The 21,540-nt window shown below is 37.2% G+C and overlaps 3 protein-coding genes across 3 annotated transcripts in view; 2 read left to right on the top strand and 1 right to left on the bottom strand.

Moving 5' to 3' along the window:
* The first annotated feature begins 3,004 nt into the window (after positions 1-3,004).
* ndufs7 (NADH:ubiquinone oxidoreductase core subunit S7) lies at positions 3,005-8,854 on the top strand. The gene is made up of 8 exons (XM_041790578.1): positions 3,005-3,064; positions 3,865-3,901; positions 4,912-4,983; positions 5,061-5,181; positions 5,919-6,098; positions 6,445-6,491; positions 7,312-7,400; positions 8,389-8,854. The coding sequence occupies exons 1-8, from the start codon at positions 3,049-3,051 to the stop codon at positions 8,484-8,486; spliced, it is 660 nt and encodes a 219-aa protein (XP_041646512.1). The 5' UTR covers positions 3,005-3,048; the 3' UTR covers positions 8,487-8,854.
* A 3,524-nt stretch (positions 8,855-12,378) lies between these two features.
* gamt (guanidinoacetate N-methyltransferase) lies at positions 12,379-17,630 on the bottom strand. The gene is made up of 6 exons (XM_041792358.1): positions 17,313-17,630; positions 15,779-15,924; positions 15,587-15,650; positions 15,255-15,322; positions 14,847-14,957; positions 12,379-12,612 (listed from the first exon to the last, which is right to left on the bottom strand). The coding sequence occupies exons 1-6, from the start codon at positions 17,488-17,490 to the stop codon at positions 12,472-12,474; spliced, it is 708 nt and encodes a 235-aa protein (XP_041648292.1). The 5' UTR covers positions 17,491-17,630; the 3' UTR covers positions 12,379-12,471.
* dazap1 (DAZ associated protein 1) overlaps positions 17,551-21,540 on the top strand; it is a 39,574-nt gene continuing 35,584 nt past the window's right edge. Inside the window, exons 1-2 of the mRNA XM_041792356.1 lie at positions 17,551-17,636; positions 20,097-20,190. The gene's annotated coding sequence lies outside the window, so the exon portion shown is untranslated. The remainder of the gene's footprint in view (positions 17,637-20,096; positions 20,191-21,540) is intronic.

Below are 21,540 nucleotides of genomic sequence, written 5' to 3'. Positions count from 1 at the left end.
CACCACACAGAAATCCAGAACTTAAGCTCTGAGTCTGCAAGAATGAGAAATTACCTTTTATTATCATTCTTCCTACACATAAAGTTCTGCACAGTACCAGTAATTAATTTATTAACTTTATTCTTTTTATTTTAGACTCCGGGCTTTACCCAGTCTCTCGCCCAATGACAGCTGGGATAGGCTCCAGTCCATCCGCAACCCCCAACGGGAAAAGCCATTGAATGGATGGATGGATGGAATATGAAGTGAAAAAAATTGCAGCTCTTCAAGAGTCCATTTGAGGCTGGCAGCAAAAACCAAGAAATCCCCATCAAGTCCCATCAAAATTCCCTTTTTTACAGCAGAAATAAAGCACTTTGGGTGCTGGTTTAGCTCAATTGGCGAAGAAAAGTGCACATACAGGGGCGCGATAAGTTGCATCCTCAACTTACTGATTGCAGGTTTAAAGGCCACAAATTATGCAAAATACACTTTTTCGGACTTTTCTAGCAAAAATATCTGCCCCTGGCTTGTCCACAATCCCCCCAAGAATCAGAAAAATCCATTCCCTTCCCCTTCTCTTTCTCCACCTTTCAGAAAATGTGTGCTGAATCAAAGCCGTTCTCAGATTTTCCCCTAATGATGTCATGTGGGGAGTTAGCCCTGCCCCCAGGTTCAGCTGGCCCTCCCCTCCTGATCCTCCTTTCAACTGGCAGCTGAGTGGAGGATCAGGAGAGCCACATCCATTTCCTGACAGGGGCGGAGTCAGGCAGCTCATTTACATTTGAAGCCACTGACACAGAAACAGCTTGTTCTGAGCATGGCTGAAACAGAGAGTTTTTTAGCCATGCAAAAATCCAACACTGGCAATACAGGCATGTTTTGGGGACCTCTGAGACCAATATAAGCTTGTCTTAATGGTGTAAAATATGTGACCTTTAAGTCCTGATCCTCACCCTGTTTGGTGTATGTCTTCTCCCATTCTCTCATCCCACATTTCCTGTCTCACTTCAGCTATCTTAAAAAACAAAAAGTCAGAAATAGACAGGTAAAACTGCCTTGTAAAAAAATGTATACAATTAATCCTTGATCATGGAAGTAACAGATTTAATCCTAACCAAAGGTCTACTTGAGCTTCATGGAGCTTTAAGCACATCTCAGTGTCTCGGTAATGTTTTCCTTCCAGCAGAACATCAACTTTAAAAGCACATGGAGGTTTAACATCAACACTGAAATATTAGAAATTTCATCAATACTACAGATTCAAACTGACACAGACATCAGAGACTGTTGTGTTAGCTAATAAAAGTGTTTGTTATGACAACAGGTGTCATGAATGCAGCTCAACTAGAACAGCCAGCCCGCTGCTTGATTAAATGTTCAAGCCCTAACATCTTAGTGCTGAATGACTTCTTTTAAGGACTGAGTAATAAAGTTTTTAATCCATGAACATGTGAGACAGACTTTTCTATAACAGATAACCATACAAGTCTTTAAAAAAGTAGTTTTTTTTAAATCATACACGATCAAACACAGCTGCTATTTTTCTGAATAAACACCTGTGAACATAATCACCATTTAAACATACTTCATCACATGAATTTATTAAAAAAGCAAGCACTTACTTATGATATACCCTGCTTTGCTTCATGCAATAAATCAATGTGACTTGTGCATCTGTTAAGCTTAACTTTGTGATCTCGCTGTAAAGTGTGGGTACTGAACTTCTGAAGTAAAACCTCTCTAGGCCTACTGATAAGTATTTCATATAGACCTTGTGGATTATTTTATAACAAACGGCCTAATTACGCTTCATTGTGTGCTACTATTGCCAGACTCAGGAGAACAGGGACACAAAGGACTGCATGAGCCTGTTCACAGTGGAGTGAAATACTGTACACTATACTAGCCAGATTTACAGCAACTGAATATTGAATGTCTTGTTCCAGGTATTATAAAGCAGGAGTTCTCAAACTTTTCAGGCCACAACGCCCAAAACAAAGGTGCCAGAGACTAATGTGAAGACCAGGGCTATAATGGATTTATCATTAATTTTCATTTTTATTTCATTTTAATCTTTTGTTTAAAATGACACTTTAGTGTTTGTTAGATTTTACTACTGATTTGTTAGTTAAGTTTAGTTTTTATTTTGTAAAAAGTATTTGTTTTAGTTTAGACTTTATTAGTTTTATATGGGATATTTTTCAGGGACCTGACCCAATAGGGCTCTTCACTTTTCCTTATGTATTCAATTTTGATGTTTGTATGACACTTAAGACCTAAAATTGACCATTGCGTTTAGTCCTCTTGAATCAAATCTGGCCACTTTACTCTTTCCACGCTTAGATTCACCTGTCAGTCTGCTGCTGGCTAACCTTGCAAAGCAGATGGATACGCCCGTTTCCTTGTTTCTCACTGTAAAACAAATCCATCTGGCATGTCAGGTTAGCTGTTGGCAAGTTTTAGTTAGTTAGTTTTGTAATAACCTGGTGCAGGCTTACTTCACAGAGTTGACTTTTTTTTTTTTACTTTGATTCAAACATAAATCTCACCAAATGGCCATTTTTTTTTTACATTTAAGTAACTGTATGTTTGGATCTTTGTTTAAAAAATGGCTCAAATACACAATTTTAAACCATCTTAAAATATTCTTTGTTTTTTTGAAGGCATCTGGGAAACCCCTCTCAGTGGGGCCCCGACCTCCAAGCACCGCTGGAAACAACAATACTGTACTATTCCACGAGAATAGTTCATTTCTGGCCATGTAAACCGTAAGGTATGAAAATGCTATGAACTGGGATAGGAAAATTCCTCATCTTAATTTTGTGACAGTTAAAATACTAATTAAGATTAAGATACCAATAAAAATGCGAAAATTGCGTAATTTCAGTCATTACATTGACTCAAACCTATCGTGGAAAAAAACTTTGAACGCTATTTAAAGTTTAAAAACCACTTTGTCACTCTTTGGATAATTCTTCTTAACCGACACAACGGCACAGCAGCGCCCTCTGTAGCTCGCGCTTAAAGACGCACAGGAAGCAATCTGACGTAACTAAAATTCCAAAGATGGCGGCGTTAGCTGGTAAGTGATGTTTTTGGAGAAAAATAATACGATTTTCTTAAAACGTATAGTATTTACAGAGTTGTGTTCATTATATTATTAACTATGCACACACATAAAAGTTCTCTATCCTGTTTGTGAATTGTGTATGAACTCAAATCGATGACTTTTAGAGAATGCGCACACTGACCTTGCGCTGCCTGCGTTAGCATGGAGGCTAACAGGTTAGCTCGCTGAGAACTGAAGGTGTAAATACCCGTCAGGCAAAACCTAAAATCAGCGAACACTTAAAGCAACGTGAACTCAGTTTATCCAAGGCGATGCCTGCGTTATTTTAACCTTCGCTGTGGGCAGGCAACCATATCAGATGCTTATTTCTGTCCCAGTCCATGTCCCTGTCAATACAAAACAGTTATACCAAACTCTACACGAATGTTAGGATTCTCTTTTATATTTTTTATTTATTTTTCTCATACCTTTAATTTTAAGGGCATGTACAATCTCATATTCAGAAATGCTTACACGTCACTCAACATATTACAAAATTATCACAATTAACGCAACGTGAGACCTTCACAGAATAATATATTTGGATGTGAGACAGGCAGTACCAGTCACTGCTGGACTCTCCAAGGGTCCATCACAAAATTTCTCTGCTGTTAAAAGACAAATAAAAAACGTCATGTCACAACTTATTATTCTTTTTACACGTGGTTATGCCTAGTAGGTAAGAAGCAGATGTTTAAAAAACACCAGGGGTGATATTGTCTCACCTTGATAACTTTATTCCTAATGTTTTGTTTCCTGCATTTCTTTTGCAGCGCCCCGCCTGGCCCTGTTTGGCTCCTTTTCAACAAGGTAAGAACCTTTTAATCCTGTTCCTTGTTTCAAAATGGAAATAGCTGAATCCAACTCAGCACCGTTAGTAGAAGGACTGGATCCACTGCACCCTTTTAAACTGCTGTTATTGGGAAAATGCCTCTTAGTAAATCCATCCTCATTAAGCTACAGCACAGGTGTTTTAATTACTGAATTTATATTTCTTTACTGCATTACTGTATGCTGTATACCTCTGAAAAGCATGTTAAGTGTTGCCCATGCAAAGCTCCATGTTTAGTCCATGGTTTTATTTTTCAGTTCTTTACAATTCTCTGCAGGGGTGGAAAGTAACTCATTGGTCAGGACACTCTTGTAAAAGAGATTCTTGATCTCAATGAGGTGCTCCATACCTTATAATAAAGAATCTGGTTGGAGATTCATATTCTCTTGTACCTATTGCACATTAAGGAAAGATCATATTTCACCCTGAAATGGTGCTGCAAAATGACAATGACAATGTCCGGCTGTGCAATTACATAATTGTGTAAAAGCCTGTATTTTTTTTTGTATTAAGAAGTATCTGAAAGGTTTACAAAAACACCCACAGAAAGGTCTTTAAATTTACTGTAGTGCTGCAATTGCACTTTGTAGAAGTACCTTTTTTTTCAAAATAAACATTTATTTCTTGGAAAAAATTGAGTTATTTTGAAAGCTGTAGACTTGTAATACCATTTATGCCGGATATCATGATTGCAAACATTGTCCAGTATGATTGCAGTTGCACATTATTACCAAATCATGCAGCACTACTGTGAAAGCCCCTTGGGTATCAAAAGTAGCTACTCATCATTCAGAACTTTGAGTAAACTTTGAATGAAAAACTTTTTACTTTTACTTGACTAGATTTACCTTTATTGCCTATTTGATCATATTTCTTATTAAATGATTAAGAATTTAAGGATAAAAATCTAGTATTTCTAAATAAACCTTAAGTCTGAATCAGTTTTCCATGTGTCTGATCTTTCTTTATATTCCCCTTCATCCAAAAGGCCCATTTCAGCGTTTGCTATTCAACAGAAGAATCTGCACAGCGCTGCAAAACATGAGAATGCCACCACAAGGTAAGTTCACCTGAAATACAGGTATCAAACCTGAACTCTGTTCACATGCTTGACGCCAATCCATCCATCTGTTGCAGTGTGGTTCCTGTAAGAGAGAAGAGCACGGCGGTGGCAGCAGCTAAACCAGCAGCTGTGGCCAGCAGCAAGGGGGAGTATATTATCACTAAACTGGATGATTTAGTGAACTGGGCGCGCAGGGTGAGTAGATAACAGGATTTAGATTTTGTTAAAACACTGTTTAAAATCAGTCACATCCTTGTTAGTCCAACAGAGAACAACATCCTATATTCAAAGTTGCAAGCATGAAAATAAAACAAGTCCTGTAAGTGTTGCACGTGTGATGCATTTTAGACCAACATTGTTACTGTTCATATTATGACTTTTCAGACATTTCTTTCACAAAATTTTCATTTTCCCATGTCATTTCTCTGTGCTGGAACCATACACAAACCCCTAACTGCTCTGTTGCATTGATTCTGTTCAACAGCAAATATAGGCTAACCAGCTCTTACATGCATTACTTGCTGTTTTGTTCACCAATAAGCAAAGCATTGCTAACAAATGACTCACTCACATGTGAGTCATACTGAATTGAATAGCACTCAACAATATGTTTCAGCAGTAGTAGAGGTCTGAGAGTCACATTTGTGTCATTGTAATTTGTGTAATTGTAATGTGGTTTGAGAGTTGCTAACAAGCCAAAGAGGATTTGTCTGTATTTCTGTGGCTGTAAATGAAAAGGATGGTGAACACTAAGGCAACAAGGAATTCTCTGTAACTTAAATAATAAAACAAAAAAAGGATCACAGGTGGACACTGAATGGAGCTCTGCAGCTGAATCATGCATCTTTAGTCTATAGGTGCTAAATAGGGTGTTAAAGAAAGCCATGTGTTTGTGTCTCTCCTGGGGGTCATTTTATCGACTCCCCCCTCAGAGCTCTCTGTGGCCTATGACCTTCGGTTTGGCATGCTGCGCGGTGGAGATGATGCACATGGCAGCCCCCCGTTACGACATGGACCGATTCGGAGTGGTATTCAGAGCGAGTCCCCGACAGGCTGATGTCATGATTGTGGCAGGAACGCTAACCAATAAGATGGCTCCAGCTCTGCGCAAGGTGAGTGAAGAAAACAGTGTAAAAGCAGCTACCATCACATTTGGATTTTAAACTCCCTAGCAACTGTGTCAGATTTGGTTCCAGCTTGTGAAATGAAAAAGAAGTGATTTAAAAACTGTTTTTCGACACTGCTCATGGATAATCTATTGCAAATACCCCTCAGACTGCTCTGTGTGCAGGACTGGAGCGCTGAGAACAGTATAGCTGTTTAAACGGAGGCTGGATTAAGACCAGCCTGTCATTGGATCGGTAGCCCGGCACAAAACCTCCCTCCAGCTGAGAGGACAGATCTGATGTTAGTCAGTCATTATATAAGAGAGACTGAACTGTGTCTTCTCTCCAACAGGTGTACGACCAGATGCCTGAACCCAGATACGTCATCTCTATGGGCAGGTGAGTCACCTCAGGAAGATGTACTGTAATTAGGTAACTAGCAGTGTCGCCTGACCTGTATTCCATTAACTCCTTACAGCTTAAGCCAGGCACACACTTAAAGGTTTTTAAAATCTTAACCCAATTTTAAAAGGTGAGCGACCCAAGACAGGGCAACAAATAATGACGGATTTAACTGTTTTTTCTTTTGGTGTCTGCAACAAGATGACCAACACTGTACATCACACACTACCAGATTTATTCACTGACAACCAGAGTCTCAACTCTCAAAACTCCCAATCTCACATGATCATATGCAACTTAGATGTATTTATTTATTTATTTGATCAGGACAGTTCACATTAATCAACATAACCGCAATAGACGCCAATATAAATATGCCAGGTTTAGCACAATAGCTAAATTTCATCCATTGTCCTAAGGCAGATAATTACCAAAAAGCATAAAACAGATTTAAAATCACAGGACACCTCAAAACACAGTTCACAAGAGAGTACACAGAAAACACACAGTTTTAAATAACAGTGTGGACACAATTTGTACACAAGTCAATATGCTAAATAGCTAGCTGTTAGCTACCTGCTACATTCTTTGCAGTATCTGTTTTGGTCCAGCTCCTCTCCCTGTTAGTTTAATCGTGGTATGTTTGACCGGACACGTTCTGTAAATACTTGTCTGCTTATACCACCACCACCACCACCACTACCGCTGTAACTAGTGTTTGTCCACTGTTTTGTTGTTGTAGAGCCATATTTTTAAGGTCTTAACTTTGATGGAAAGTTTTTCTTTAACTGAAAGTGTCTTCATTTTCTTCCTCTAGTTGTGCAAATGGAGGAGGCTACTACCACTATTCATACGCTGTCGTCAGAGGTTGTGATCGAATTGTACCAGTGGACATTTATGTTCCAGGTAATTTCACTGAACAGTATGGAAACAATAAAATATTTTTAAAAATCCTTTTTTTTACAGGCAATAGAAAACCAACGCAGGTCAGCATTCTTAGTACGGGAAGAGTTTTACACACACATCCAACCAAGGTGGGCAGGTGCTGAGTTGTAAATGAGACAAAGGATGAACAGAAAACGTCTCACACACTACTGGAAATTGTAAATATCACATAGGGTCACCAGTTTATATGATGACGTGATCTCTGCAACTTGCTCATAGATAGAGATAGATAGATAGATAGATAGATAGATACATACATACATACATACATACTTACATACTTTAATTATCCCCTCTGGGAAATTCTCAGGGATTTGCTCATGTGATTGTCAGTGTGATTACCACCACCTGTATGTAATGAGTCTGATGAAGAGCAACAACGCTCAAAACGTCACTACTTGGGTGCAATAAATAATTATATTGTTGGAGCCCTGCAGTGTGCAAGATGTTTTGCTATTCAGCATTCTTAGTAGTCAATGCCCAAAGCTAGAAAACACCTAAAGTACTAAGAAAATAGTTTCAAAGTATTTTACACCAGCCATTTAAAATCAAGAAAGTGCAGGGCTTGACACACAGACCTTTTTTAGGACAGTTTCTGGGTCTAGAGTTGCTACTTTTTCTGCTGCTCAGTTCCTTTCAGTAGTTTTAAGTTTTCTTTGTAAATTGTCCTTCAATAAAAGTAATTTATAAGCATAAAAAGCGATTGAAAATCATACTGTAATAGTATTAAAATTCTTGTCATATTAATAATGCTGGAAGTGTTTATCTATTAGGACAAAGCTGAAGATAATAAAAGCATGATTTTCTTCTTGAACTACAAACTCCCTCCTTTATTCTGTATATTGCACAGGGCAGTCATCATTTTGCACTGTCTTGTAGACAGACATCTGAACCTATATGACAGTGAAATGTTATCAGATTCCTCTATTATTTTCTCTCTGGTCCTCAGGTTGTCCACCCACTGCAGAGGCTCTTCTTTATGGGACTTTACAGCTGCAGAAGAAAATTAAGCGTGAGAAGAAAATGAAGATCTGGTATCGGAAGTGAATGTGTTCTATATGTGTGTGTATCTGCTATGTAAATCTTGTATTTTGGTTTAATTTGGAGCACTGCTCCTCCTCCACATAGAGCTTCAGGAACTAACTTCAGTAAAATTCCTGTTATAAACGCACAGAATAATGCTGCTTATTTTCAGCCTAACACAGTAGCTGTCAATCTGTTCAGTTTTACTTCTTCCTTAGTCCAAAGTTAACATCTGGAGACTTTCTGTAACAGGAAACATAAAAAACAAGTGTTCAAGTAGCCATGTGCAGATCTTTTCCTCCCTGTCAAATAAAACTTTGTGAGGCTAAGAGATGAGTGTTATCCTGTATTATCTTAAATATTTTAAATAAACTGGGCTCAAGAAAACACTACTTTGATGTCCCATATTCACTTTGTGCACTAAAGTTGAAATAAACCACTAGGGGTCTCCAGTGATCACCAGCTCTGACCTTCACTGTCATGTCTTTACTCAAAGGCAGTTGATAAATGTGCTTTTGTTATGTGTGTTACTGTTACTTAACCCAGAGGTCATGGTCTACTAAATCATTAAAAGTCAAGGTGAATGAATAAACAGCTTTCTGACTGGTGTGGATAAAACCAGGTACAGTGTTGTGCATATTTAGCTTGAATTATAAGACTACAACTATTTATGCAGAGATGGAGCAGAGTCACTTTGCACATGTCTTCATGGCAAATCTATGGACAGAACTGCACTCTTCTGGGCCGTAAAGATGCTCAGTTTTGTCTTTAGGTTTGAGTTACTTTGAAAAACTCATCAACTGCCTTAATGGCTTCAGAATATGGATCGTGAGAAACCCTCATTTTAAAAATAGCATGCTCTGGTTTAATTTAACTGGTGTTTTGTATAAGAGCTTCATATACATGATGTATGCACACTCGCTGGGATTCCCTTAGGGGAACAGCAGGATCCCTGATTTAAAAACGAGCACAATCTAACCATATACAATAATGCATACACAAATCAACGGTCCTTTGAATAAACCATGCCTGAGATGTTTCTTGGCAAGAAAATTTACCGGTGACGATTTAACTTGGTGATAGCTAGTGACTGCCTGTAATAATAACCGCATACAACAAAATAAGATGACTTTGGTGATTGAATTTATGGCCTTTAAGAGGTGGGGTGAAATATTAACAGCAATGTATTGTCTCTCCTGTGAAACAATCATCGAATCGCTGGAACCGAAACTGAAACAACGCAATTACAATCACATACATACCATATTATCTCTTAAAAATTATTTTTTTCTTTTTTTAATTTTAGAATCATTTTTATTTGGGAATATACAAGCACAGAGTGACAAATGCTTACAATACACATTTCCAGTTTTTCTTTTATAAATTGAACTAAGGAGAAAAAAATCCCGAAAAACCCCAAAACTGTGAAAGGGTTAAAAAGGTGCAAAATTGGTAGAACTAGTGCTTGAAGGTGAAAAAAAACTGGCCTTAAAGTAGCAGAAATGGGTGGAAAATGAGGTAAGGTAATTGCTTGTGTTTCTTTTTCCTTGCTGTTCTTGAAAGATGCTATATTAATAAACTTATTATTAATATTAAAATTGCATTAAAAAGTGGCAAGAATGAATTCAAAAAAGGCAAAAATTGGTTTAACGGAAGAAAAATGGGCAAAAACTGATGAAAAGTGACAAAATAGTGAAGAAACTGGCAGATAAAGTGGTTAAAAGAGTGAAAAAGTGGCACAAATAAATGATTTAAACATCAGGACCCAATAATAGCTTGACTTACTTCTTAGCTCCAAAATAAAGTAACTGTTAACCAGGAGGCTAGCACCACCAATGTTCTGATCCAATGCACATGCATTGATATCAACTAATCACAACTAAGGAGGGCCAATTTTCTGGGGTTTTCAGGGGCCCAGCCAAATCTGCCTGACAAGTGCTGAGATGGACCCTAGTGGTAGAGAATAAACATGAATTTTGTACTTTTTAAGGAAATTTCATGTTCTTTAGTTAATTAGATGTGATGAAACACTGAAGAATTGTCCAACAATATTGCATGATCACAGTATTTTGATATTGTTATCATAGTCCATATATCCTGTCATTTATTGTATCATATTGTAATTTCATTTATTTAAGTTACCCTGTGATTACCACCCCTAGTCCTTTTGCCCAGTCCTAAGGTTACTGATCAGTTATTAGTGCTGTAAGCTGTCAGTTTACTGTAATTTGTGCCATGAGAGGCTCGGTGTGTAATCAGCTGTTTTCTCAACAAGTCTCTTGTTTTGTCCAAAACGATAGAAAACTGTCAAAAACAAATCCTCCTCGGACCACTTCTGAAGAATTTTTACATAGGACAGTTTAAATTCCCTACTCAAAAAATCCCAACTTCTCAGGACCTGAAACTTGAGGATTGTTTGTCTTGAAAAATTGATTTGACTGATTTTTCTGGTTGTTGTTTTTGAAAATATCTTAGTTTCTCTTTGGCCCTTAGAGCTCTTTTTGCCTCTTCATGTTTTTGTATCCAAGAGCTGACTTTAAATGAGTCACGTGTGCCCGATCCTGGTTTGAGATCCACCAGCTGCTTTATTTCCCCACCTGACTTCAGGTGTTGCATCATCCATCCTTCTAATGATTAATGACTCCAGGCCAGGTGGTAACTTATCCCCCCATGTTTAGATAACATGCACCGCTATCTACCACCATAAATACACCATACTTTATACTGCACCCTTTGTTCATCCCGGTCCAACTAACATAGTATATTAGGGGCTAATGCAGTAAACATTAGCACATTTGTGTAACAGCAGTGTTATACATTTTGCCTCAGGTCAAATCCTCATTTTAGTTTTCCTTACGTAAGAAGATAATAGATTTATGTAAATTATAACCTGTTTAGTTTTCTAAGCCTTTTATTAAAGCTCATGTGAGAGGTTCTTAGCTGTTTTATGAAACAGACTAAAATGAATAATGATGCCTTTTTCTGTGCTACAAAAGCAATCAAGGCATACAACTTAAACATTTCTAGTTTTAATGCCTGAAACATCTGTGGCAGGGTACGTGTTTGAGTTACAGCTCTCTGCAGAAACATTTTCTCCAGGGATATGATTCACAGCGAATGTTACATTTAACTGTTAAAAGTAGCAGGATGAGATTTTATTACAAAAAACTACGTACACATGTAAAGGACCAAATCAGTAAAGAGATAAGAGGGACCACTTTGTCCACTGGGGGTGCCAAAACTTAAACAGAGTGAAATCTACTCAGGAATTTTAATTTAAGGGGGGCTTTGGAGGCCAGTCCAGGGTGTGGACCGCCTCTTACCCAGTGACAGCTGGGATTGGCTCCAGCACCCTGTGACCCCCATATTGGACAAGTGGCAGAGATAATGGAGGAATTATCATGCAGTTTTATTTACAAAAGCTGCAGGGAAAGCCCTCTCCTCACAGATGTGAAATTGAGCAGTTGTGCATGAATATGCTAAAGATTCCCATGGGTGTAACATGTCAGCAGTGTTTAACAGTCATGTCTAAATCTTTGCCTACAATCCCCATGGTCTATGTAGAAGAACTAATTTAAACATGCAGAGATTTCTGCGTCTGCTTCGTCTGAAACTGGATTTCACATGGCAGGTGATTCAAGAGCTTAAACAGAGGAGTCTCAGTGGGGTGTAAATGCACTTTTGTTGGTGACATGTTTTTTTTTAATCAGCTCCTATCTCAAATTTTTGCTGCTGTGAAGAATTAATTGTATCAATAAGCTGATAACAGCACAGTCTGAGAAGAGAACAGCTACATACTGAAAGTTTTACCTCAGGCCAAGAATTTGTCTCTTAATAGCTTGATGTTTGAACCTCCAATCATATAGGAAGAGAACAGGCTGAAATAAATGTGAAATAGCTCAAACACTTTCTTAACTCCCATTGGACGGATTTTTTATTGAAACATGACAGAATGAGGAGGTCAGATGAGAAGGCACTTCAGGGTAAAAAAAGGTTGCAGCAGTGAACTTTACTCCTTGGTGATGGTTGGAGTGATCATCTTATTGAAGGAATAGTATTTACATTCGCTGGGTGGTACAATGTCCATGGTGGTGGTGCTAATCTTGTCTTTCTTGAAGCCGGCTTGGAGCAGATGAGGCACCTGGGTCTCCTGAAATCATTAACAGACAGAAGAGGTCAGCGTGATCACGTTTTATCAGCAACCTTGAAGTAGTTGCAGCACAAAAGTTGAGATGAACTCAGTTCAACCCTGATGGTCTGAATGAGCGCTGACAAATTTGAACACATCAAAAACCTACATTTACAAAGTTCTGTTACTTTTCAAACTAACCATTCAAACTGAGTAATACAAGAGCAACTCAATATCACCAGTAATAAGGTCAGGACCATACGTTTTCAGTAAATTGTGTGTTCAATCTACTTTTGCAAAGACAGTGAGAAACATATTTATTTACATAAACATCATCACTAAAGCACCAAGTGACAAACTTATGAGAATCAGATACTGTAAATAATGATGAAGTCTTTAATGTATTTTCTGGTCAGAATCTTTTATTACTTTGGTTTTTGTCATCAAGCAGTAAGATATAAAAGTTCTTTGAATTACATTAGCTGATTTAAAAATACACAGAACAGTAAATTTAAGACACTACAGTTACTTTAAAATGTCAATATGTTCAATCTCCGAAGATCCTGCAAGCAAATATGAGAAAATCACAGTTTGGCTCTTCTACAACATAGCAACGATAAGAATTTTTTAGATGATTGTCTAGAACGTCTACTGAAGTTTATGTAGTTTGCTCTAAATGTTGGGAGAATTGGCTGTTTGGATATTTGGGGGAACTAACTTGCTTGTTAAATTATTAAGTATTTTCATGCAAATTTAGGGGATATGATTATATAATTAGTTTCATTAGAACTTTGATTTATTTATTTAGTTTTTTTTTGGGGGGGGGGGCATTTTCATCGTTAATTTAGTAAAATTGTTTGAATGTTTGGGTAAATTTGTCTTGAAATTTTTTGGCCTTTTGAAGGAAATTTGTAATTTCGGGGGAATTTCATTTGGAATTTAGGGGTGGGGTGATGTTTCAATTTTTTATGGACATTTCAAATCTTCTTTGTCATGTTTCCTGTCAATTTCTTGAAACTTGTTTTTGTACATTTTTGGGAATTCGATAAGAAATTTCTGGGGGGGCTGCTTTAAATTTGAGGACTTTACTCTTTACTTTGATTTTTTTTTGTTTGAATGTTTAACTGTTATAAAAAAAATCACTGAAGTATTTAGGGACTTTTTGAAAAACAAAAATCCCTTATAAATGTTAAGCAATTTTCACAAAAATGTAAACTAATTTCTTTGAAATCTGAGGGAATTTGGGGGATTTTGGAAAGAAAATTTTTCAAGAAATTCTTATAACTTGGCAGGTCTTTCTTATCCTAAATAAGTGTGAGAAAAAACTGAAAATGCATTCCAAACAAATTGCTCAGAAATTTCTTGGGGGAATTTGCTTGAACATTTTTAGGAATTAAAATGTTTTTGGGGATATTTTTACTGGAATGTTTAAGCTTTATTATATGGTTTTGCTGAGAATTTTGAGGACTATATCAAGAAATTTTAGGGTTCTTTCATGGCATACTTCCACAATATATAAAAGAAATTTCACAGAAATTTTAGGTAATCTCTCTGAAATTTTAGGCCATTTTTTTTTTGCATTTACGAAATAAAAATTTCTAAGAAATTCCTCATCAAAGACTAGGCTGATGTTTTAACTTATCGAGTCCAACTTATCCCAAATAAGTGGGAGAAACTTAAAATGCTTTCCAAACAAAAGGTCAGGTTCTGAGGTTAAAAAAGAAACACTTTTTGCTTTATGCTTTGGTGCTTGGCCAAAAATGAAAGTATAAGCCATTCACAGAAGAAGAAGAAAAGAAGAATTCGGTGTTCATTATATGCAAAATTATGAGCATGTATCAGCAGATAACAAATTAAACATTAATTATTTAATGATAAATATTGATTTTTTTGCACCATGAATATGATTATAGATTATAGAACTCACAACTACAAACATTTATAATATATAAAGACCAGACATGAGATGCCTCCAAAGACAACTAAAGTATACATTTTAAATTAATTTAGCTTTCCTGTTTTTAAATATCATGTATGATGGTTTGACTAATTTTGTATATATGCTGCATCATATCCTGTAAATGAGTAATAAAAAGTAAATTGTGTTGAAAATAAGTATTTCATTACAGCTCTGAAACCATTACACAAGCTCTAATACTTGGACATGATTGTTGTTGTATGAACAAAGAATTATGCCAAATAATGAAACTGCATTTTGTATAATTGAAGAGTGATGTTAAATGAAGGTGACCAACCTCAAACATCTTCTCAATGTTGTCGTATTTTGTCTTCAGCAGCTCCCCCCAAGAGGTCAGGTTGCAGTAGGTGAGGACGCCGCCAGCCTTCAGCAGCCTGAGAGCGTGACCCTGCGGAAAAACACACAAAATCAAATCAATTTAACCATTATCTTTTAAGAACATGACCTGAAGCACACAGACAGACTACAGTGTGGAGCAAAAATGCAATCCCAACACTCAAGTCATAAATATGTTCATTGATAAATGTCTGGTATCAATCTTCAGTTTCCTTTATCCACATAAAATGCAGAAAAATTCCAAGTATCCGTCGTAATCCTCCCCCAGAATTTTAATCTCCTCAGGACCCCAGCACTGCAGTGAAGTATGAAACTTACTGCAGTTTTTATGTGGATCATAGCAGCTCACCTTAATGAAGTCAAACTGGTGAGTGTGCCATGTTTCCTCTGACAGTGGATATGTGTCATACAGGATACCTGGAGAGAGACAGACGCAGAGTTACCAGTGATCACAAATGGAATCTTGTCTTTTACTGCAATGTATCAGTTGTTTCTTAGTAGCTATTTGTTGATCATGTTTTGTAATGGGACTGACAATTTACTCCTCAAAGGTTGATGAAACATAGTGGGTTGTCATTGTCACATGTTGTTTGTCTGCTCCCATTTACAAATATACAAAAGCAAAAGCTTTAGAAGCATGACAAAGAACAAAGTTATCTCGTGTCTGGTTTGGCTTTTTACCATCAAAGTGGTTGTCTGGCAGCGTGGGGACGACGTCCTCCCAGAGGCCCTTCAGAGGGACGATCTGCAGCATTAAGAAAAAAATCATCAACTGTAAATACAACCTACACTCAGTTTAACACATGCAAAGAGAGTATCTTCAATTATGTAATAATCATAAAAAATACAGGTAGAAAACACTGACATACTGACCTTATGTGGCTGAGATTTGGCCCACTCCTCCAGTCTGGCAAAGACGCCATCGTTGCACTCAATAATCCAGTGCTCCTCAATGGGGAAAGACTCAATTTTTGTGGCTGCGATGGCCATACCAAAACCGATCTCCAGAACCCGACCACCTTTATGACAATATAAAAAAAAAGAAATTAAATAACATAATTTGGCTGAAGCTTTCTAGTAGTCTATTTCCAGCTGGGGTTTCTTTTCCTCTGCAGTGTTTAGGTTCCACTTTTACAACCCTGATGCATAATTTTTGGACACAGTAACATACTGGTGTGACATTGCCCTTATGAACTTGCAGAACTTATGTACTGATTTTTGTTAAAGGTACAACTTTTCTCCTGCTGTAGGGTTTCAGGCTGGAGCTAGTTGGTCGTAACATGTGGTTGGACAGAAAGGCCAAAGGGTTTCATTACCCTTTGCATAAAAATAGATTAGGGGTAAAGGCTATTTGTTGTTAACTGACCCCTTCATGATGATTTATTGGGGCAGGAATCGTCAGCTTGGTTAACCTAGCTTTCATACTTTTTGTATACAATGATTACAAATTGACAGCAAACGGCATATAGCTGAAACCAGTTAGGATACAACAGGAAAGGTCCAATATCTTGACTTGCTTCATTAAAAATGTATTTCAAAAACGCATTTTCAGTGATCAAACTACATGTTTCAGGGACAAGCAGTGTTTGAACAGTGTTTTACAGACAGTTTCAGTGTACATGCTTGTCCCTTCCCACATGTCTGTTAGGGTGTGTGGATCAGTCTATTTTCACACAAAGCTCAGAGCAGATGAGCTGTTTCCCCCTGCAGTCTTCTTGGACAGTTCCCATGAGTAGAGTAACAGCTGCTGTAGTATTAACAGAGCACCATGCTGTTCATACACTCACACGTGTTTTTACAGATAGTTTACCAAATGAATGAGGGAGAAGGCAAAAATGTGTGTGGGGAGAACACACAATTTAAACACGTATTTATCTTAAATATGCTTGACAAAATCACAGAGATAAACTTGAAAAAGTTCAAAAATATTTTTTAACAACAAGATCCATTAAAAATTCGTGGATTTTATTTTTTCATGTTTGAGCACAGCAAAAAAGGCTTGATTCAGGTATTTCATAAAAGGCTTAACCCAGTTTGGATTTTTCTTTTTTACAAAAGTTTAAAACATCTTGCCTTGTACTGTCAAGGCAAACTGTTGGCCTGTACTTGCATGACAGATGGATACAGTATGAAGACTTACTGAAAATTTTGTAAATACACTTTAATCAAAAAGATAAGTTTTTCAGTATTTTTACAACAGCAAATTATAAGATATTGCCAATATAAATATTTACAAAACCAATATCAATGCTGTAGGACTTAAGCTGCTCTCATTTGTTTTAATTTGAGGATACCTATACAGTCCTATGAGCAGTCTAGTCCATTATCAGACGCAAAATAGCAGACAAGCACCATACCCAATAATAGACGCCATTAGCGTTTGGTTCCATCACACTGCCACCTTTACCTTTTGAGGCTGCAACGGTTGACAGGGAGTGCATGTACGGGGTCTCCCAGCGTTCCATAACGGGTTTGCCCATGATCTCCAGGTGAGTGTCGGTCTCATTGTAGCCGGCGTTAGCATCATGCCAGGAGGGCTTGCAGTCCTCTCCCTTTGAGAAGATGGGCTGAGCAGTGGAGGTCATTTTGGTTGTTGAGGAAGCAGTGGTTGTTGTTTGGTTCTGGGTAACGGTTTGGCAGACTGTGTCTCCACACAGAAGAGGGTGAAAGGCAGGAGGCGGCGGCTTATATCGGGCCCAGAAGTGCTGACACCGCGGGAGTTTCACTACAGGTCAAAAGCACACGCACATTCCCAGAGTATAAACTGAGGCAGCCGAACCCAAGATCCTCTGTAGAGAGAGGATGACTCACTCAGTGCTAAATAACTGGGAGGGGTCTGGCTGCAGTACATCTCTAGGGCCACTTTCACAGACATTCATCTGAGACATTTTAAATCTTTGAAAGGAAGGGCTGTAATTTGCCAGTGCAACTATTTCCAGTTTTAGATTTTTTTTTATTAAATTTTGGTCATAAACAAAGTCTGGCAGTTACATTCATGAAATAACCATATTGCAAACATTACAGAGTAAGAGACATTTCATAAATAAAATAGAGGAAAAAGGTCAGCTGTCTAATCTGGGAATTAATTACGTATAGACCCATCTTAAAAGTAGTTACATGATTGGTGGCTCTCATTAGCTTTGATAGCTTAAGCTAAAACTAACAAAGCTATGCTAACTACTACATAAGCCAACATAGCTTAGTTAGCTTTAGCAATGTGAGCTTTAACAAACAAAGCTAAAGCTAACATAACTACGTAGATATCTATGGAGTTGGTTTCTGAGCTTACCGTTAGCTACATTAGCCAATTAGTTATCTACGTTATCTACAGCCAAGTTAGCATTAGCAAATGTAGTTAAAGCTAACTTAGCTTTGCAGATACAGAGCTTCCATAGCTGCCTTGTGAGCTTCGCTTTAGCTGTGTTAGCTACATAGCTCTGTTAGCTACATAACTCGGTTAGCTATAGTGGCATTATCTACATAGCTTATAACTAAGGGAGCTACATAAGCTACGCTGGCTGCGTTAGAATGTTTTCATGGAGGACGGGTTTCCTGTAAGCAGATTGTTAACTCTGCTTTATTAAACATTTTGTAATCAGGATTTGCAGGTCAGGTTTTTGACTTTTGGCACTTGTCACTTTCCACCCTCTTTTTCCACCATTTTTTCCACTCCACATCCAATTTTTGTGCCTTTTTTTATTTTTGCTTTTATCTAATTATTTGAATAAAAAAAATAAATTATCAATTAATTAATAAAATGAATGAATGAATTAATAAAATGTTTAAAAAAGATCATTCTGTTTTAGGGAAAGGGGTTTACATTTTTGAAAAGGCTGTATTGCACTAAAGCATATATACATAAAATTCAGTTTTGTTGTATTGGTAAGAATGATTACTATTTTGGTTAAATATAAAATATGGTTATGAACACACATTACAATGTACCATGATTTTGCTGACCTCCATGGACCCCACATTTGGCTGCACCCCAGAAATCTCTCCCCTATATCCCCCCTCTTGGGTGACCTTGCCTTTAAATAAATACAACATGATGATTGTATTTAGTTTTCTGGGAAATCTACAAGCTACTTAGCAGTGATCAGTTTTAGTAGTTTAGCTCCAACTTTTCCATCACTAAAATGCAGTATCCTATGAAATAAAATTGGACATTGCACAGTCTAAGATGAGCAGCCCTTTATCTATTCTGACAGAATTGTTCCTAATGAGCTGAGTAGATTTTGCTTGCACTAGAGACTGTGGTTTTTACATGGCTATTTCTGCTTTGAATGGACTATGGTTTATTTGTTTTGTATCCACAATGAGCAGCAGAGTGAGAGCTCTTCCATTTTTGGTACTCTGTGAGCTTTGGCATGGGCAGCTGAAGTCGACCATTGCACAGGATCTTTTTCACACATGCTCTTATTGCATAACAATATGAACTGCTTGAACTTGATATGTCAAATGAAAAGAGCTGTAAGACTTTGAAGTACTGCAGGGCTTTTGGAAAAACTTGTTTTATTTGTCAAACTGCCTGTGAAATTCCTCTACTGTTTACTTCTAGTTTCAAAACGGTCTTGTTAATGCACCTGTTTCAATTCTGCCACTACTCTTTTGCATCATTTCCTTTCCTCCTGCTTACAAAGAAAGCTGCACAAGTGCTCTTGTATAAACGTTATTGTTCATACATTTGTTTTGGAATGATGTGCAACTAATACAAGGTTTTGCATGGATATTGTAGTTCTGAAATAATTTTTCTTTTTAAAAAACATTAGATGTTGGATTAAAAGGTAAGTGATCACAGGATTATACTACAGGACTATACTGTCTATAGAATACAACACACAACGCTGGTTTTGGCACAAAGTATCAAAGAAAAGCTGAGACTTTGTTGATCTTTGAAGAAATTTTAAACAAATACTAAAGGATGGATTGATGACCAACTCTTGGTAATTGGATGATTATTTAAATTGAGAATATGGCAGAAAATAGGGCATATTATCATGATAGTATGTTTCTGAGGGATCAAGATAAAGTGGATTTCTCTCTGGGATCATATTTGGATTTATTTAGTTATGTTTTTCTTATAATTTTACACATTTTTCTCATAATTTCCTTTTTCTTTGTGTTGTATGACCAGCTCACAACGAGACAGAATGACGGTCAAAAATGCATCATCTGCTCATCTCCACAGCCCCTCTGCCCTGGTTACCCATCATCCCCTTCAGTCCCATTAGGTGAAGCTGAGTGGAAGCGGCTTCTCAGTGAGGGTCCTCATCAAATTGCAGGTTTTTATCCACCTACCACTCACACATGAGGCTCTTCATCCACACTGCCTTTGAATAATACTTATTTCCACTGAGGCTCACATTCCTGCAGCGAGCACGGCTCTCTGACATGGAAAACAATAAACCATTACTCTTTCTGTGCACTTCTCAAACGCTGTCATGTCACACTCCCCCAACAAAAGCCCATCAGAAACCTTTTGATGAGATTTAGCTCTGCTGGCTGTTGAAGTTTAGATCAAATTGGGCAGAAAAGAGTGAAACCAACTGGGATCATTTCCAGTGATTTCAATTATAGTACTTTAGTGATTTTATCCATGCATAATCAGGCTTAAAAAACATCAAACAGTAACCCAGGCAGAGAAAGGGTAGCAGGCTTGGTCAAGGTCTGAACTGATACATGAGGGTTACTTTGACTTTTCAGGCTTTTTTCCCCTCTTTTTTGTATTAGTCTTTCTTGAAGCACATGGCTACTCACTCACTGCAAAATATGCATATACAGTATCTGCCATTGTCTCTTTTTAACATGGTCTTTGTTGTTTTCTTTAACACAGTCAACTTTATAATTAAGTACAATATCCTGTTTTTTTTTCATTTACAAATGAATAAACTCAGTATTCACCCTCTCAACCATCCTTACAAACATTTCAGCTCCTAAAATCTAGCCTTTATAACCAAAATGAGAACAAAGTATATGACCTACATCAATCATAAGGTACATCCTATACACTGAAAAGTAAAAAAATATATATAATTGCACACATACACATTTAATACAAATAACATGAGGGAACAGAGTTACTGAAAAAAAATTTAAGGGATTTATTTATATTCAACAGGTTTCCAAATCATTACCACTACTGTAACACTATGTAATAGTGATCATCAACCTGTGGCCTGGGCAGCTCCCCATTTGAACCCCTCAAGACTCATAAATTCAGAAAACATACATTTTTAAAAATATGTTTGTCTTTATATCACATTATCTACAGAATGAACCCCAAAACAATCAAAACTAAAACCCTTTTTTTATCAAGAATGACTAACATTTAAAGCATTTTACAGAAATTCCCCTGTCAGTTATCATTAGTAAATATAATGCATGATAAACACATACTCACCATTCAAGTAAATCTGCAGTTTTTTTAATGTCAATGTGCCTCTTCAGGCTCTTGGAGAGTGCAATTTTCCTGAGATTTAGAACAACAAAACCTGGCCCATGTAGAAATGTAGTTGATGACCCTTGCTATACAACGATATCTTATCCTGAGTCTTTCTCCTGTAGAAGCTCTGTGATACCGCTACATTTCAGGTTTTAATGGTCTCCATATTCTCTCATAAACATGTGACCTG

Source organism: Cheilinus undulatus, linkage group 7, assembly GCF_018320785.1.
Source record: "Cheilinus undulatus linkage group 7, ASM1832078v1, whole genome shotgun sequence".
Taxonomy (NCBI): domain Eukaryota; kingdom Metazoa; phylum Chordata; class Actinopteri; order Labriformes; family Labridae; genus Cheilinus; species Cheilinus undulatus.
Note: the sequence above shows the minus strand (reverse complement) of the source record. Positions and strands in the feature narration are given on the sequence as shown.